The 20,222-nt window shown below is 41.3% G+C and overlaps 1 protein-coding gene across 2 annotated transcripts in view; it reads right to left on the bottom strand.

Annotated features, from left to right (window-relative positions):
- The window catches only part of myripb (myosin VIIA and Rab interacting protein b), a 181,998-nt gene extending 162,013 nt beyond the window's left edge, over positions 1 to 19,985 (bottom strand). Inside the window, exons 1-2 of one of the 2 annotated variants that reach the window (XM_045710516.1) lie at positions 19,531 to 19,985; positions 493 to 674 (exon numbers count right to left, since the gene is read on the bottom strand). In XM_045710516.1, coding sequence (XP_045566472.1) covers positions 493 to 602 — 110 coding nt within the window. In that variant the 5' untranslated portion in view covers positions 603 to 674; positions 19,531 to 19,985. The remainder of the gene's footprint in view (positions 1 to 492; positions 675 to 19,530) is intronic. The other variant, XM_014180725.2, reaches the window with a different exon arrangement.
- Between the last annotated feature and the right edge of the window lie 237 nt (positions 19,986 to 20,222).

The raw sequence follows: 20,222 nt of genomic DNA, 5'->3' as shown, positions 1-20,222 counted from the left end.
AGAGGAGAAGGAGGAGAGGGAGGAAGCCTGTCACATCTGACAGAAGGAACTATCTCTCAGGGGTGTGTGAAGAAGAACAGCATTCTGAGGCACTCTGAGACCTGACCCCGAGACCCCTACAGTATCTGACATCCACACAGTCTGACTAGGCGTAAGAGACAGTCACAACTTATTCCCTCTTTACATCCAGAAGCATCAACACAACTATCTTTCCCCAAACTCAGAAAAAGTCAGGTAGGTATGTCACAGATTAGGATAGCACAGCTATCAGCAAAAATGTGTGTATTAAAGGGGGATCGTATACCAGGTAGAGTCCTGGGGGCACCACATTTTCGTTAATTTGTGGTAAATTGGTTGACACAGGAGTAAAATGTTAGCAAATATCGTACATGTCCTCAAATATCTTAACAGCAAATCCCTCTTAACACAATGGGGGGGGGGCCCATCCTGCATTCCCGACCCCACATCAATCCCCCCAGTTCCCCAGCTCACCTGAGCCTGTCCTCCTCCTTCTTCCTCAGCTTCATATCCCTCTGCACCACCTTCAGCACGTGCTCTGCCTCATCGTCCGTCAAGCCCGACAGGTCCAGCTTGCGCCCCATCTCTCCTGGCCTTGCCAACGCCACGGAGTACTGCTGCAGGGGGGCACTCGGGAGGCCGGGGCAGGGACAACCCTGCACAGGGGAGGAGGTAGAGGGGGTTTAGAGAGAGAAGTGGTGGAGATGGTCCATAACTGTGTCTATCAAGACTTTCTACATTAAATGTTCCAGCGGTTTTGCATTGTGTTATGTTGTACTGTAGTGTATTGATGACTAGGGATGCATGATATATCGGTAAGCATATCGGAATCGGATGATATTAGCTAAAAAGGCCAATATCGGCATCGGCCCGATGACCAGTTTAACGCCAATGTGCAAAACCGATGTCAAAGCTGACCTGCATACCTATATAACGTAGGTAGATGACGTAATGACGCCACGAAAAATATAGCACTACACGTGCAACGCAGCATTCCTAACCTAGCCCACAATGTCTGCTGTGTGGATCTATTTTGAAGTTTCAAAACAAGATAATAAAAAGACCATCTGCAACGTTTGTGCTGCTAATATTTCCCGAGGGGAAAAAGTGAAATCTTTCATACCACAAACCTAACTACTCATTTGAAAGTGCATCACCCCCAGACGTTCAGTGACTACTTAGAACAAAAGCAGAAAAAAAACTAAGCGCACACTTCCAACAACTAAACAATTTCAAGTCGAGCAGTCATTTGAAAGAGTAAGAACATTTCAGCAAGACAACTCAAAGGCGAAATCCATTAAAGCCAAGATCATGGAATTCATTGCCCTTGACAATCAACCGTTCTCTGTCATGGATGATGTTGGCTTTCGCCGACTGGTCGAGCACCTCGAGCCCCGGTACACACTACCAAGTAAGCACTATTTTTCAGATGTTGCCCTACCGGAGTTACACAGTATTGGTGAAATGCACATCCATGAGCTACTTGTCACTGCTATTAGCTTCACGACTGACAATTGGACCAGCGATGTCAGCCCCATGAGCATGCTGAGTCTGACAGCACAGTGGGTTGACAAGGATTTCGTACTGAGGAAAGCCGTATTGCATGCTCAAGAATGTGCTGGTTCTCATACCGCTGCTGCCATTTTAATGGCATTTGAGAACATGTTTGAAACTTGTAAACATGAACACACTCCTAGCTCCATTCAAACAACTGACTCGAGAAATAAGCTCATCAACTGCATCTCCAGCAGACGTGATACCCTCTGTCATGGCATTGAAACGCCTGCTCAACAAAATTGCCAACACAGACCGTCGGGTTAAAACTTGCAAAAGTACTCTACTAGAGGCTGTGAACAAGTGATTCAGTGGCATTCTCTCTGAGCCTCTTTACTGTGTCGCCACCATGCTCGATGCTAGGTATAAGGGCCACTACGTCGATGCAGACAAGAAACAGGGTTTACGTGAAATGTTAGACACAGCTGGACAAAATGGAAACGGACACAGTGGCAGTGTGCACCGAGTAAGAGGACCCACGACAGAAGAGGCCACAGACAGACAGAGCTGAAACTTCACTGCTTGACATGTATGATGAAATACTGGTTGAGAATGAAACGACTGAACAAATGAACAACAAAACAACACAGCAAGTGAAAGAAATAGGTTTTGATTATGTTTTACTGGTAATGTTGACATACGTAAATGCCAACAAAATAACTTTTTGGTCAGTGTGTGTTTCAACTATTTAACTTAAAAGGCCACTACGAATTTTAAATAAATAAATATCGCTATCGAGTTTTTTGGCAAAGAAAATATTGGATATCGATATCGGCCAAAAATGGCACATCGGTGCATATTGATGACCTCACAAAATGCATTTCTATGTTTGAAACTTACAATAAAGTAATCATATGGTACAAGCGTATGAGGGTGGATGCAGCACATCCCTATTGAGTGAGATGAGAGGGGATGGAGATTCATAAGATCCGACAATTATGTGCTACATTATTGACCTAGACTACATGAAGACCCTCTCCGCTCTTCTCTCTCTCACTCTTTACGCAGTCTTGCTCAAGCCTCATCAGAACCTTTTTGACAAGGTTTTTTAATTTTATTTATTTAAAAAGGCAAGTCAGTTAAGAACAAATTCTTATTTACAATGACGGCCTAGGAACAGTGCCTTGTTCAGGGGCAGAACGACAGATTTTTACCTTGTCAGCTCGGGGATTCGATCAAGCAACCTTTCAGTTACTGGTCCAATGCTTTAACCACTAGGCTACCTGCCGCCCCTTGGCTACCTGCCGCCCCTTGGCTACCTGCCGCCCCTTGGCTACCTGCCGCCCCTAGGCTACCTGCCGCCCCTAGGCTACCTGCCGCCCCTAGGCTACCTGCCGCCCCATGGAAGGATGGATGGGTAGGCAATATATCCAGTTGTTTGCAGACTGGAAGGTGACAGTTGCCGTTTGCCATGTCAAATCTATCTAATTGGAAATCAAAAGTACTCGTTACATTTTAACAGGAAAATGGTCCAACTCACACACTTATCAAGAGAACATCCCTGGTCATCCCTACTGCCTCTGATCTGGCAGACTCACTAAACACAAATGCTTCGTTTGTAAATGAAATCTAAGTGTTGGATTGTGCACCTGACTATCTGTCAATAAAAATACATTTTAAAAATGGTGCCATCTGGTTTGATTAATACAGGGAATTTTAAATGGTTTATACTTTTACTATTGATACTTACAGTTGAAGTCGGTAGGAGGAATGGGACAAAATTCACCCAACTTATTGTGGGAAGCTTGTGGAAGGCTATCCGAAACGTTTGACCCAAGTTAAACAAGTTAAAGGCAATGCTACCAAATACTAATTGAGTGTATGTAAACTTCTGACCCACTGGGAATGTGATGAAAGAAATAAAAGCTGAAACAAATCATTCTCTCTACTCTTATTCTGACATTTCACATTCTTAAAATAAAGCGGTGATCCTAACTGACCTAAGACAGGGAATTTTTACTAGGATTAAATGTCAGGAATTGTGAAAAACTGAGTTTAAATGTATTTGGCTAAGGTGTATGTAAACTTCTGACTTCAACTGTAAGTACATTTTACAAATTCCATTTACTTGTGATACTTAAATATATTTAAAACCAAATACCCAAGTCGTATTTTACTCAGTGACTTTCAATTCTGAGTCATTTTCAATTAAGGTATCTTTATTTTTACTCAAGTATGACAATTTAGTACTTTTTCTACCACTGCTGCTTGACTTGGGCTGGAGCACACCGGTAGTGCGTTCCAGCACCTTAAATGAACTACTACTTGAGTTCCTGCACCTCTTATAGAATATTAGCTTAAAAGTTCCTGCACCTAACACTGCACCAAATACCCAAGTTTCAGACTCCTAATTATCCTTACACCTCTGAAGACTAGCCACTTCCATAACACTCAAAAGTTGGTTTCTCCTTCCACCGATTGGAGGATAGAACCCCTACACTACTGGGGTGCTAATTATTTCACTAAATCAAGAGAAGGCCAAGTGTTTACTATATAAAAATGTTTTTATTTGTAAAAAAAAAAATATATATATATATAAAATATATATAAAAATATATATATAAACAGCCCATTTTAAGCAGTGTAAATATAGCTTAAAACAGTACTGGCACCCAAAATGAGTACCGGCACCTATTGCTAAGTCAGGCACAGTGAATGGAAAAAAAAATACTTCAATACCTCCATCTCCTAATGTCCACAGTGGGAAAGTGTCCTGGTATTTTCTATTGTATATCCCACTCTGAAGGTTGCAATACCATGCTGTTCTTTCCTTGTATTTCTGCCTGATTGGAACCTGCTTTCTTAACACACATTTTCTGAATCCTGTTCAGATGCACACGAGTGGCTTCAAGGCACCCCGTGGTACAATACCCGTGTCCCTCCTGATAAAAAAAGAATCCTGGTGATGACAGAGAGAGCAAGGGGAAAATACAGTACAAGGCCATCAATCATCCTACCCCTGGCTCTGGACTTCCTCTAGCTGATTGCTCTGTCTCTGACGTACAGTAGGAGAAAAGAACAGCGGTATTTGGTCTATTGTACTGCATCTGCCTTGGGGAGGGCCATATAGGTAGGTAGATAGTACAGTCGTAGGTTGCATCCCAAATGGCACCCTATACCCTATATAGTGCACTCCTTTTGACCAGGGCCCAAAATACAATTACTGTATAGACTAGAGGAGGGGAAATGCATCATTACCCACAAACCACAGGGGGAAGCAATTATTCAGTCCTGCTTTTTGTAGCCATGTCAAGGACAGTGGGTGGAGGGCTTCAATTACGCCTGTGTGTGTGTTTGAGTGTGTTTGAGTGTGTGTGTGTGTCAGTGCGCATCTGCTCGCCGCGGTGACTCAGAGATTTAGGCTCCGTGGAAGCCACCGTTCACACTGCCCACAAGACCGTTTCCATTGATGATGCATTCCTGAATCCAGCAGCACAGTGGGTGGGATGTGCGAGTTACACACAGTTTGCGTCCCAAATGTGTCAAAAGTAGTGCACTATGTAGGGAATAGGGAATATTTCAAATCAAAGTTTATTTGTCACGTGCGCCGAATACAACAGGTGTAGACCTTACAGTGAAATGCTTACTTACAGGCTCTAACCAATAGTGCGAAAAAAAGGTATATATATATATATATATATATATATATATATATATTGTGTGTGTGTGTGTGTGTGTGTGTGTGTGTGTGTAGGTAAGTAAAGAAATAAAACAACAGTAAAAAGACATTTGAAAATAAGAGTAGCAAGGCTATGTACAGACACCGGTTAGTCAGGCTTATTGAGGTAGTATGTACATGTAGGTATGGTTAAAGTGACTATGCATATATGATGAAAAAGAGGGGTTGGTGGGTGGCGGGACACAACGCAGATAGCCCGGTTAGCCAATGTGCAGGAGCACTGGTTGGTCGGGCCAATTGAGGTAGTATGTACATGAATGTATAGTTAAAGTGACTATGCATATATGATAAACAGAGTAGCAGCAGCGTAAAAGAGGGGTTGGGGGGGCACACAATGCAAATAGTCCGGGTAACCATTTGGTTACCTGTTCAGGACTCTTACGGCTTGGGGGTAACAACTGTTGAGAAGCCTTTTTGTCCTAGACTTGGCACTCTGGTACCGCTTGCCATGCGATAGTAGAGAGAACAGTCTATGACTGGGGTGGCTGGTATCTTTGACCATTTTTAGGGCCTTCCTCTGACACCACCTGGTGTAGAGGTCCTGGATGGCAGGCAGCTTTGCCCCAGTGATGTACTGGGCCGTACGCACTACCCTCTGAAGTGCCTTGCGGTCGGAGGTCGAGCAATTGCCGTACCAGGCAGTGATGCAACCGGTCAGGATGCTCTCGATGTTGCAGCGGGACCCATCTACAGATACCAAACTGTGCTGATCTGCTACGGTGCTTGGGGATTGTGACCACAACGTTTCAATGTCTTATAAAATGGGTATGGCCTATCGCAATCCTACAAGACATGTGAACTCCCAGACAATAGCTAAATCTACTTCAAAGAGCTAAGAGAAAAGGTCGCTTTTTTTCAGTGAGTCATTACATGCACTAGTGAATGAAAACAATAACATACCAACTCACAACAGGTGTCATGTGACTTATGTCTACTAAAGACAGGGAATCAGACAGCCCCATACAGAAAGCCTACGCTCAGAGTGACGTTTTTCCCAGGTACAGATCTAGGATCAGCTCCCCCACCCCCAGCCTCCATTCCTAACCTTAACCATTCTTGGGGGTAATGCAAAACGAACCCCAGATCAACGTCTACGGGAAAGTTCAACCTACTCCCCTACGTACTGTTAGGTTCTTATTCTTCAGAGTAAATAACTCACGGACACTAGAGAAGCTTTAATAACCAAGGTTCTGCACAGCTGAAAACAGACAACTCAACATTTGTCCCACTCAGATATATATATTCCACTTAAGACACTCCTCCTTCTTACAGTTTATGGCTCCACAGGAAAGAAAGTAACCAGATACTAAACCCTGATTACTCCCTTAGGGGGAACTGACCTCACCCCTCACCTCCTGACCTCAACCCCTCCTTCACCTAATCCACCAATATCCATCTGTCTTCCCTATATCAACACATCGCTCTGCTTTCCTCCATCAACACATTCCAAAGCATTCTTCAGAGAACCATTAACTTTCTCCTTTGATTCTATGCTTCTTCTCTATCATTTATTTAATATCTCAATGTTCAAAATGTCGAACCCAACAGTACCAACATTATAGGAGCATGTCAAATTGAGTGTCAAATGAAAGCTAATTCTATATTTTGGAGAAATGGAGGCATAGATAGAAAATGGTTGAAAAATGTATCTTAAAAATTAGTTAAGTAATGCTTTGATTTCTGGTCAAACATAAGGAAAAGGGGTCTTAGAAAATGTCTACCAGAAAAAGTCTTAAAAAAGGTATTAGAAATAAATCAAAATACAATCATGTTGAAGTGAAGACCCCGGCCAACAAATATCAACAGATATTTCGTTTTGGATAAATTATTTGCCTTCTATAACAAACATTGCCTTGTAATTCTGCTACCAAAAAATGTATATCTAAGATATTTTCACATTTCTCTGCCGCATGAGCAGAGAGGATAATGAAAGTTACACAAGTAACAATTAAGAAGGTAGACCAGCTTGGACGCTATACCGTATACCAGAGTATTTGGAAACATTAGAAGATGAAGAACACAATGTTCTTTATCTCACCTGTCACATTATTATGAAGCTTATGGAAGTCCCCAGTCACGTGGTGTTGGTTTACAAGCATACAATGACGAGACACCAGAGCCTTGTGAGTCACTTACTGTTGTGCAGCACGCGCCAGGTGATCTAATTACAGTATGGAATTCACAACTAAATGTTTGCCAGCTAGATATCTTATAACTATTAAATTAACTGTCTAAAATGTGCTAAATGCTCTAAGTTGTGTATTTGGTTTGCTAATTTAGTAGCAAGTTAGCTATCTAGCTAAGTTGTTAGCTTCTTCCTTAATCAAGCTTTCGCTTGGTAACAGCAGAGGACCCCCTCCTGGATCAAGAGCCTTGCTGGCTAATATTTGTTTCATGCGTGCAGTAAACTGTGAGTAGTATTTTTGAGTTACTTGTATACTTGTGTAGTTTAGGTCAGAAACTGTACCAAATTTTCGCTATGCGCTTGTTAGTATTTAGCATTCTCTATGGGATTTTACATGTACTTTTTAGCATTGCTAACCTTCGGATTACAGAGTATAAGTGGGGTTTGAAGACAGTGCCCCTTGTGTTCAGTGTCGGTGGTATTACCGAATATCCTGGTACGGCACAAGGTCGGTATGAAGGTATGACAATCTGGATACAGCCAAAGCCTAGTTTAACTGATATACTGTATATATAATTTTTTAAATTATTATTAAAACTCAGAATTCTGTTACCCATTCAGTAACATAATTACCGAAAAATCTATAACGGAATACTGCAATTCAATTGGCTACAATGGGAGATCAGAGTACAGAAATCATGTTCAGCTCATCTCTCTCTCACCCATGAGCCCCCTCTTTCCATTTACTGTAACCAGCATCTGCACCTACTGAGCACTGACTGACAAGGAACATCCATGGAAGTTGAAAAGTAGTTTAAATTTGGTCAGTCCGCCCTGGCCAGACCAAATTGGAACCAATCATAGACAACAATGTTTCACAAGTTTGGACAGCACATTCCAGTGAAGCACAGTAGAGTACGGTACAGTAAAAGTAGTGAATAGTGTATAATGTACTGTATTGTACTCTACTGTACTCTACTGTACTGTGATGTCTAAACTTGTGAAACATAGATGTTTTTTCTGCAGACATCTTTGAATCTTAACTTGACGCAGTCCGTGCCTTCAGAAAGTATTTATACCCCTTGATTAAAAAAATTTTAATAAATTGATTCAATTGTTTTTCCTCACTCATCTACACACAATAACCCATAATAACAAAGTGAAAACAAGATTTTAGATATTTCTGCAAATGTATTGCAAATTAAATACAGAAATCTCAAATTTACATAAGTATTCACACCTCTGAGTAAATACTTTGCAGAAACACCTTTGGCAGTGATAATAGCTGTGAGTCTTTCTGGGTAAGATCATTCCACACCTGGATTGTGCAACATTTGCCCATTATTCTTTTCAAAATTCTTCAAGCCCTGTCAAATTGGTTGTAGATCATTGCTAGACAGCCACTCAGGTCTTGCCATAGATTTTCAAGTAGATTTAAGTCAAAACTGTTACTTGGCCACTCAGGAACATTCACTGACTTCTTGGTAAGCAATAGTGTAGATTAGGCCTTCTATTTTAGGTTATTGTCCTGCTGAAAGGTGAATTAAATTTCTCAGTGTCTGGTGAAAAGCAGACAACCAGGTTTTCGTCTAGGATTTTGCCTGTGCTTAGCTCCATTCCATTTCTTTCTTGTCCTGAAATACTCCCCAGTCCTTAACGATTACAAACATACCCATAAAATGATGCAGCCACCACTATGCTTGACAATATGGAGAGTGGTACTCAGTAACCAAATCAAATTATTATAGTGACTATGCATAGATAATAGCAGAGAATAGCAGCAGTGTAGAAAGGGGGGGAGCAATGCAAAAGGTCTGGGTAGACATTTGATTAGATGTTCAGGAGTCATATGGCTTGGGGGTAGAAGCTATTTAGAAGCCTCTTGGACCTAGACTTGGCACTCCGGTACCGCTTGCCGTGCGGTAGCAGAGAGAACAGTCTATGACTAGGGTGGCTGGAGTCTTTGACCATTTTTAGGGCCATCCTCTGACACCACCTTGTGTAGAAGACCTGGACGGCAGGAAGCTTGGCCTCGGTGATGTACTTGGCCGTAGGCACTACCCTCTGTAGTGCCTTGCAGTCGGAGGACGAGCAGTTGCCATACCAGGCAGTGATGCAAGCTGTCAGGATGCTCTCGATGGTGCAGCTGTAAAACCTTTTGAGGATCTGAGGACCCATGCCAAATCTTTTCAGTCTCCAAGGGGGAATAGGTTTTGTCATGCCCTCTTCACGATTGTCTTGGTGTGCTTGGACCATGTTAGATTGTTGGTGATGTAGACGCCAAGGAACTTGAAGCGCTCAACCTCCTCCACTACAGCTTCCCTTTGTAGTCTGTAATGGTTTGCAAGCCCTGCCACATCCGACGAGCGTCAGAGTCGGTGTAGTACGATTTGATCTTAGTCCTGTATTGACGCTTTGCCTGTTTGATGGTTCGTCGCAGGGCATAGGGGGATTTCTTATAAGCTTCCAGGTTAGAGTCCCGCTCCTTGAAAGCGGCAGCTCTACCCTTTAGCTAATGTGTTGTATTGGATTTGCTCCAAACATAACACTTTGGACAAAAGGACAAAAAGCTTAATTGCTTTGCCACATTTTCTGCGGTATTAATTTAGTGCCTTGTTGCAAACAGGATGCATGTTTTGGAATATTTTTACTCTGTACAGACTTCCTAATTTTCACTCTGTCAATCAGGTTAGTATTGTGGAGTAATTACAATGTTGTTGAGCCATCCTTAGTTTTTTCCTATCACAGCCCTTAAACTCTGTAACTGTTTTAAAGTTTCCTTCCTTCAATTGAGTTAAGAAGGATGCCTGTATCTTAGTAGTGACTGGGTGTATTGATACACCATCCAAAGTGTAATTAATAACTTCATCATGCTCAAAGGGGAATTCAATGTAAGCTTTTTTTCATTTTTGCCTATCTACCAATAGGTGCCATTCTTTGCAAGACATTGTAAAACCTCCCTGATCTTGGAGGTTGAATCTGTGTTTGAAAATCACTGCTTGACTGAGGGACCTTACAGATCATTGTAGGTGTGGCGTACAGAGATGAATGAGGTAGTCGTTCAAAAATCATGTTAAACACTGTTATTGTACACAGAGTGAGTCCATTTAGGCTTGTCGTAACAAAGTTGTTGAACACATTTCAGATTCTTACATTTTCATTAATTTGTAAATATTTTGAAATAATAAGTAGACTTTGACATTATGGGGTATTGTGAGTAGGCCAGTGACAAAAATAATACTTACGTAAATTTGATATTTCTATATTTAATTTTCAATAAATTAGCAAACATGGTTTTAGACATTTTTTCACTTTGTTATTATGCGTTGTTCTGTGTAGATGAGTGAGAAAAACAAAACAATTGAATACATTTTTAATTCAGGCTGAAACACAACAAAATCTGTGGGGAAAAAAATCAAGGAGTATGAATACTTTCTGAAGCCACTGTCTACACTCCGAATTAAGATTCAAAGATGCCTGCAGAAAGAATGTATATGTTTCACAACTTTGGACATCACAGTACAGCACAGTAGAGAACAGCACAGTAGAGTTCAATACAATTCAATCATTTTAAATTCAGGATGTAACACAACAAAATGTTTTTAAAAAGTCAAGGGGTGTGAATACTTTCTGAAAGCACTGTATTTAACAAAACTGAGGGAGATTTGACTGTAATTCTGTTAACAATCTTTGCATCTACACAGTTCTTCCATTATTTGTTTTTGTGAAATGACCTGCATAAAGATAAAAGTAGTCCTTGGGCATAGAGTTCTATGTTGTTGTTTTTTTACTTTGACATAAAATGGTTTTGGTTTGACATAAAGAACCAGTCAAAAATTCGGCCACATCTACTCATTCATGTTTTTGTTGTTGTGTTTTTTTACAATTTTCTCTAATTGTAGAATAATTGTGAAGCCATTAAAATGATGGAATCATGTCATAAACAAAACAAGTCTTTAACAAATCAAAATATATTTCAGATTTTATATTCTTCAAAGTAGCCACCCATTGCCTTGATGACAGCTTTTCACACTCTTGGCAATCTCAACCAGCTTAACCTGGAATGCTTTTCCAACAGTCTTGAAGGAGTTCCCACATATGCTGAGCACTTGTTGGCTGCTTTTCCTTCACTCTGCGCTCCAACACATCCCAAACCATCTCAAAAGGTTGGGTGATTGTGGAGGCCAGGTCAACTGATGCAGCACTCCATCACTCTCCTTCTTGGTCAAATAGCCCTTACACAGCCTGGAAGTGTGTTTTGGGTCATTGTCTTGTTGAAAAACAAATGGTAGTCCAACTAAGCGCAAACCAGATGGGATGGCGTATCGCTGCAGAATGCTGTGGTGGCCATGCTGGTTAAGTGTGCCTTGAATTCTAAATAAATCAGACAGATTCAACAGCAAAGCACCCCCACACCATCACACCTTCTCCATGCTTCACGGTGGAAACCACACATGCGGAGATCATTTGTTCACCTACTCCGCGTCTCACAAAGACACAGCGCTTGGAATCAAAAATCTCAAATTTGGAGTCATCATACCAAAGGACAGATTTCCACCAGTTAAATGTCCATTGCTTTTGTTTCTTGGCCCAAGCAAGTCTCTTCTTATTATTGGTGTCCTTTAGTAGTGGTTTCCTTGCAGCAATTCGACCATGAAGGCCTGATTCATGCAGTCTGCTCTGAACAGTTGATGTTGAGATGTCTGTTACTTGAACTCTGTGAAGCATTTATTTGGGCTGCGATTTCTGAGGCTGGTAACTCTAATGAACTTATCCTCTGCAGCAGAGGTAACTCTGGGTCTGTGGCGATCCTCATGAGAGCCAGTTTCATCATAGCGCTTGATAGTTTCTGCGACTGCACTTGAAGAAACTTTAAAAGTTATTGAGATTTGATGTATTGACTGACCTTCATGTCTTAAAGTAATGATGGACTGTTGTTTCTCTTTGCTTATTTGAGCCATTCTTGCCATAATATGGACTTGGTATTTTACCAAATAGGGCTATATTCTGTATACCACCCCTACCTTGTCACAACACTACTGATTGGCTCAAACACATTAAGAAATTAAGAAATTCCAAAAATTAACAAGACACACCTATTAATTGAAATGGATTCCAGGTGACTACCTCATGAAGTTGGTTAAGAGAATGTCAAGAGTATGCAAAGCTGTCATCAAGGCAAAGGGTGGCTAATTTTGAAGAATCTCAAATATATTTTGATTTGTTTAACACTTTTTTGGTTACTACATTATTCCATGTGTTATTTCATTGGTTCTGTCTTCACCATTATTCTATAATGTAGAAAATAAAGAAAAACTCTGGAATCATTCCTTTACTGTGGAATTTCCCTAGTTTTACATCACCAATACATGGATAGCCTAACCCGAACTAATGAGTCATCAACACAGACACCATCAATTCCACAATGCAACTCCTGATTGGGGGTTCACGTTTTTTTTCTCCTTGACATGGTGAAAAAAAGTCACGCATAGATTGCTAACTTTTTTCTAATTGGCACACAGAAACTAGAGTCCATGAGAACTTGGTCCAATAGAATTGCACCGATTGGTGTACAGGGGGCACTGTTATAAGCATTCTCACTTAAAAAGCATTCTCACATATCCACCGCCCCACTTTGTATGTACAGTGAGGGAAAAAAGTATTTGATCCCCTGCTGATGTTGTATGTTTGCCCACTGACAAAGAAATGATCAGTCTATAATTTTAATGGTAGGTTTATTTGAACAGTGAAAGACAGAATAACAACAAAAAAATCCTGAAAAACATGTCAAAAATGTTATAAATTGATTTGCATTTTAATGAGGGAAATAAGTATCTAATCCCCTCTCAATCAGAAAGATTTCTGGCTCCCAGGTGTCTTTTATACAGGTAACGAGCTGAGATTAGGAGCACACTCTTAAAGGGAGTGCTCCTAATCTCAGTTTGTTACCTGTATAAAAGACACCTGTCCACAGAAGCAATCAATCAATCAGATTCCAAACTCTCCACCATGACCAAGACCAAAGAGCTCTCCAAGGATACCAGGGACAAGATTGTAGATCTGCACAAGGCTGGAATGGGCTACAAGACCATCGCCAAGCAGCTTGGTGAGAAGGTGACAACAGTTGGTGCGATTATTCGCAAATGGAAGAAACACAAAAGAACTGTCAATCTCCCTCGGCCTGGGGCTCCATGCAAGATCTCACCTCGTGGAGTTGCAATGATCATGAGAACGGTGAGGAATCAGCCCAGAACTACACGGGAGGATCTTGTCAATGATCTCAAGGCAGCTGGGACCATAGTCACCAAGAAAACAATTGGTAACACACTACGCCCTGAAAGACTGAAATCCTGCAGCGCCCGCAATGTCCCCCTGCTCAAGAAAGCACATATACATGCCCGTCTGAAGTTTGCCAATGAACATCTGAATGATTCAGAGGACAACTGGGTGAAAGTGTTGTGGTCAGATGACACCAAAATGGAGCTCTTTGGCATCAACTCAACTCGCCGTGTTTGGAGAAGGAGGAATGCTGCCTATGACCCCAAGAACACCATCCCCACCATCAAACATGGAGGTGGAAACATTATGCTTTGGGGGTGTTTTTCTGCTAAGGGGACAGGACAACTTCACCGCATCAAAGGGACGATGGACGGGGCCATGTACCGTCAAATCTTGGGTGAGAACCTCCTTCCCTCAGCCAGGGCATTGAAAATGGGTCGTGGATGGGTATTCCAGCATGACAATGACCCAAAACACACGGCCAAGGCAACAAAGGAGTGGCTCAAGAAGAAGCACATTAATTACATCTAGACGTTCCGCTAGCGGAACACCGCTCCAATAACCAATGATAGGGCGTGGCGCGAAATACAAACTCCTCAAAAATCCGAAAACTTCCATTTTTCAAACATATGACTATTTTACAGCATTTTAAAGACAAGACTCTCCTTTATCTAACCACACTGTCCGATTTCAAAAAAGCTTTACAACGAAAGCAAAACATTAGATTATGTCAGGAGAGTACCCAGCCAGAAATAATCAGACACCCATTTTTCAAGCTAGCATATAATGTCACAAAAACCAAAACCACAGCTAAATGCAGCACTAACCTTTGATGATCTTCATCAGATGACACTCCTAGGACATTATGTTATACAATACATGCATGTTTTGTTCACTCTAGTTCATATTTAGATCAAAAACCAGCTTTTTACATTAGCATGTGACGTTCAGAACTAGCATTCCCACCGAACACTTCCGGTGAATTTACTAAATTACTCACGATAAACGTTCACAAAAAACATAACAATTATTTAAAGAATTATAGATACAGAACTCCTTTATGCAATCGCGGTGTCCGATTTTAAAATAGCTTTTCGGTGAAAGCACATTTTGCAATATTCTGAGTAGATAGCCTGGCCATCACAGGCTAGCTATTATGACACCCACCAAGTTTGGTACTCACCAAACTCAGATTTACTCTAAGAAAAATTGGATTACCTTTGCTGTTCGTCGTCAGAATGCACTCCCAGGACTTCTACTTCAACAACAAATGTTGGTTTGGTTCCAAATAATCCATAATTATATCCAAATAGCGGCGTTTTGTACGTGCGTTAAAGACACTATCCGAAGGGTAACGAAGGGTGACGCGCGGACGTGTATCCTGACAAAAAATTCAAAATATTCCATTACCGTACTTCCAAGCATGTCAAACGCTGTTTGAAATCAATTTTTATGCGATTTTTCTCGTAAAATAGCGATAATATTCCGACCGGGAGTCGTTGTTTTCGTTCAAAGACTGATAATCTAAAATGGACTCTTCACGTGCACGCCCGTCTCGTTGTTCTCAGATTGACCACTATCCAAATGCGCTACTGTTTTTCAGCCATGGACTGCAAAGTCATCATTCAACGTTCTGGCGCCTTCTGAGAGCCTATGGGAGCCTTAGAAAGTGTCACGTTACAGCAGAGATCCTCTGTTTTCAATAAAGAGAATAAAGAAGGCCAAGAAATGGTCAGAGAGGGCACTTCCTGTTTGGAATCTTCTCAGGTTTTGGCCTGCCATATGAGTTCTGTTATACTCACAGACACCATTCAAACAGTTTTAGAAACTTTAGGGTGTTTTCTATCCAAATCAAACAATTATATGCATATTCTAGTTTCTGGGCAGGAGTAATAAACAGATTAAATCGGGTACGTTTTTTTATCCGGCCGTGAAAATACTGCCCCCTATCCATAACAGGTTAAGGTCCTGGAGTGGCCTAGCCAGTCTCCAGACCTTAATCCCATAGAAAATCTGTGGAGGGAGCTGAAGGTTCGAGTTGCCAAACGTCAGCCTCGAAACCTTAATGACTTGGAGAAGATCTGCAAAGAGGAGTGGGACAAAATCCCTCCTGAGATGTGTGCAAACCTGGTGGCCAACTACAAGAAACCTCTGTGATCGCCAACAAGGGTTTTGCCACCAAGTACTAAGTCATGTTTTGCAGAGGGGTCAAATACTTATTTCCCTCATTAAAATGCTAATCATTTTATAAACATTTTTACATGCATTTTTCTGGATTTTTTTGTTGTTATTCTGTGTCTCACTGTTCAAATAAACCTACCATTAAAATTATAGACTGATCATTTCTTTGTCAGTGGGCAAACGTACAAAATCAGCAGGGGATCAAATACTTTTTTCCCCTCACTGTACATGTCTTTACTCATGCTGAACAAATGTGCCTTCTTTTTTGAAAACCTTTCCCAATAACAACACATTCAGTATGTAGGCCCTTGGTATATCTCTTAATTTAGTTTGAGAAAAGATAAGGGATTGGTTTAGAGATGGCTGAGAAATGTATAACTCAGGAAATCTGATTTTATGTTTCCATTTAAACCCTTTGAAAAACCCCTTCACAATGGCCCATCAACTTGAAACTGTTTAGGGTATCAAAGACATTACCACGATGAACCATGTTAACTTTGGCATTGATATCTTAAAAAAGAAGGCAACTATTAACGATTCACTTTTTGAACTATGTAACGCTAATGCTTAAAATAATCATAACAAATCTGACTAAAAGTTAGATTCACTCTAAATTTGGTTTTTGGACTCATCACAATAATAATCATAGATGTATTTTATATAGCGCTTGTCATTACAAAGAGAATCTCAAAGATGCTGTAAAAACAACAAAAAATGAATGTAGAGATTTGGCAGGTCTTGGGTGATGATATTCCACAGCTTCAGATGTAAGGTGTTGTTCAGCCAGTCAGACAATTCAAAATCTGATTTTACATGTCCATTTAAACCACTGTAAATCCACTGCACAGTGGCCTATCAACTTGAAACTTGTCATCGCTATCATGGACATCACTAAGATTAACCACATTGAATTTGGTATTGATATAAAAAAAGGAAACCATTCACAACTCATTATTTGCATATGTAATGCTAATGCTCAAAATCATCTGCAATCCTCATCTCCTCATGAACTATGAGCCAGATTCACTCTAGATTTTGTATTTAGACTCATGATTGCACAAAAGGAAGACAGTTCCTACATGATAGGCTTGCTTTGTTATCCAACTGATCTCGTGTCCTTTCGGTCATCCTGTGAACCCCGTTCATTGCTGCTTACAGCTATATTTATCTAGTGTTTCAATTGATGCTTTCTCTTTAAGTAAACAACCAATTCTAGTTGTTGTTCAGCCTTGACTTCACTGGCCTTTATGTGTGTGACTAAATGAGAGACAATAATAACAACATGTGTATTGACAGCATATGTATTGAATAGATACAGTATGTAACAGCAACATACAGGCCAGGATTGTGGATACCGGATGGAACTGGGTCAGACTGAAGAACATCTCAGCTGAGGATGTCCAAGGTTAGGAGTGTATGCTATTCTTCAGAGACAGAAACCCACACACTCAAATTGAAATTCACACATACATCGACACGGGTACATCCATCCACCCACACACGATATTATGCACAGACCTACTAACACATTGTGACATGAAACCACACACTGACAACCTTATTGTATGTTGGCTAGGTTGTCTGTTACATACAGTAATGGTGTCAACGCAACCCAGCTAGGGCTCCACAGCAGATGAATGCATAACAAGCAGGCCTGTGAGCTCAAAGGGCAGGGGCAGCCAAGCACTAAATTAACTGCTTGTTTTAGCCTCTCGGAGGCTAGCTTAAGGATCAGTGCTTACCCTCAACCAGAAGGGAGAGAACAGCTCTCACTATCTGCATCCGTAATGACACTCTTACTGAAAATAGTGCACTACTTTAGACAAGGGCCCAAAGGGCTCTGGTCAAAATAAGTGCAATATGGAGGGTATATGGTGCCATTTGTTACGCATCCACTGAGTGAGAAGGACATTTGAATTCTAAGATGTATCTTATGAATAAAATGAAAGGATTTAGCCACTTGAAGTTTATCCATTGGCCTATGATGTGTGACGAATAGCAAGGCTCTCTGCTTTCAGGGTTAATGTTGGAGATAGCGTGTGTGAAAGCAACCGAATACATAGACAGCACCCTATTCCCTATATAGTGCACTACTTTTCACCAGAGCCAAGCACTATGGGAATTAGGGTGCCATTTCGGACCTATTCTGGGCCCTGTACGTGGGAACACAGGTTTCAGGTTGGGAAGAACACCTGATCATTTGTCACTGTCTTACATCCTATCACACCCTGCGCATTCCTCCCAATTACCACCCTCTATAGTAGGCGGCAAGGTGAGAATAAGCTGCATTGTATTCGCAACCGGCTCGCAGCGCAGTATCCAACGGTTTCTGTGAATAAACTACTGTGTAACTGTGCTGATGACATCACTTGACACAAAAACACCTTTCACCAAATACATGTGAATTAAAAAGGAGACAGGATCCTAGAATGTTAACATCAACATAAAACACCATACAGGTGTATAATAGGCTATCAATGTTTATTATAGGCTATCAGATGTACACAATGTGGCATATTGATGTTAATTATTGTGAGTAGCCAATTGTTAACCTAGAGTAGGATATTGTTGAATTTAAAGACAATATCTCGCCAATCAAAGATAGACAGTTGCAGTACTATAATAAGGCCTGTTTTTTTTATGTGTCCATAAGATAATAACGCTTAGCATTTTGCAGTCTGTATTGTCATACATTGTCACACATCACCTTGCTGACCAACAGGTGAGAACAATGGCATCACTAAGTCTAGGCATCACAGATACCACTGTCTGCAGCCAACTCTCAGTATGCATGCTTGCTTTGCCTATATTAAGGTTCCAAATACAAAGTATACATAATGGGATATAATATTACATTAGTAATATAACTCCCACCAGTCCCCCAGTCCAGACACGCCCCCTGAAGGTATGACTGCAAGCCGTCACTTTTTGGCAGCCTGACACACGTCACATTCTTCCATTGATCTAAATCCCCCCCAATCCGCTCTCGTGACTCACTCTCACGCGTATTCATTCATTGCCATGGTTTTGACCTAGGCTACTCCTCCTTGCACCGTCAGAGGCATCCAAACACTTGTTAAGAATTACCTATATTAGCCTGCATATTACCGCTGCATCATGCATCCTGAAAATTGACCATGTTGTGCCAGATATGTCGCATTTACACCGATTGCCAGGTCTCTTTATGCATGTTGCATGAATGAGATTATATTTCTATGGCTATAACTACATTGACATTTAAATCTGGGTGTAATCTACGCAATCTTGTATTATCAACTCGAACCTCGTGAATTCAATTGCTGCAGTGCAGCGATCCATCCCATTGAAACACATTATCAATGTCATGCATCAACATCAGTGATCAACATGCATAACAGGTGGCGTTGATAAACGAATGTGGTGAGGGGATTTCGGTCCCCGCTATGTGGTGTCACCTTTATCAGAAAACAGGCTAATGAATTAAAAAAAACATGTTATATCTGTCCATTTGGATAGGCTATAACGAGTTAAACAAACGTATAGATAGGCCTATCATGCAAGGTAGCCTCTGTCTATCTATTTCTCAACAAGGACAAAGTTAATTTCAATCTTGAATCTGGGCATGCTAGATTGGGCAATGCTACTTGCGATCATATCGCAAAGGTAGACTATAATAACTCAAAAGGAGAAGTTGAATTGATAATCGATCACTTACACGAGATCAATGGGCGCCGGATGACCGCCAGCTACAGACTCCAAATAGAGCGCTCTCCCAGACACACAACGTGGGAGGATGCGTTCAGATAAGCGCACAACGGTAAACTTCCTTCAGATATGTCTCTCAGATACTTTGACTGCCTTGCCTTCAGGTTATTTTCCCTACGCAGCGGTTGCAGCATGAACCGTTGAGGAGTCACGAGGTTTGAATTAAACTGAGAGGGCGCAGACCCGCTGAGGTGAGAATTTACATATATTTGTTCTCCTTGTGTTGTTAATTCTCCTGCCAACTTAAAAAATATCTGGGTGGCATAAAACTGGAAAGATAGCAAGGCGCACCTCGTTCTCCGTGTCTCTGTCATGCAACGCAGTGAGATCCAGCTGCTGATTCCATCCTCTTGTCAGCACCTGGGCATGCTGTGAGATAGCCAATCAGAGAGCCTCAAGCCGACACCGGTACTCGAGGAGGCAGCGCGAGCCCTGCTACCGCAGAATTAACTCGCGCGGTGCGTTCATTCATAACGCCACTGGCACTCTGTTGAGATGTGCGTGAAGAGACAAAGGCATGGTAAACTAATTAGACATGCAGTATCTATCTTGTCTCTCTTGGTGCCCGCTGGTTCAAAGAACTCAATTAACGCGAAATGAATAAACAATTCTGCCGTGTAGGCTTGATGGTGAGCTGATAAC

The sequence above is a fragment of the Salmo salar genome, chromosome ssa29, assembly GCF_905237065.1.
Source record: "Salmo salar chromosome ssa29, Ssal_v3.1, whole genome shotgun sequence".
Lineage (NCBI taxonomy): Eukaryota > Metazoa > Chordata > Actinopteri > Salmoniformes > Salmonidae > Salmo > Salmo salar.
This window is presented reverse-complemented; position numbering and strand designations above follow the sequence as displayed.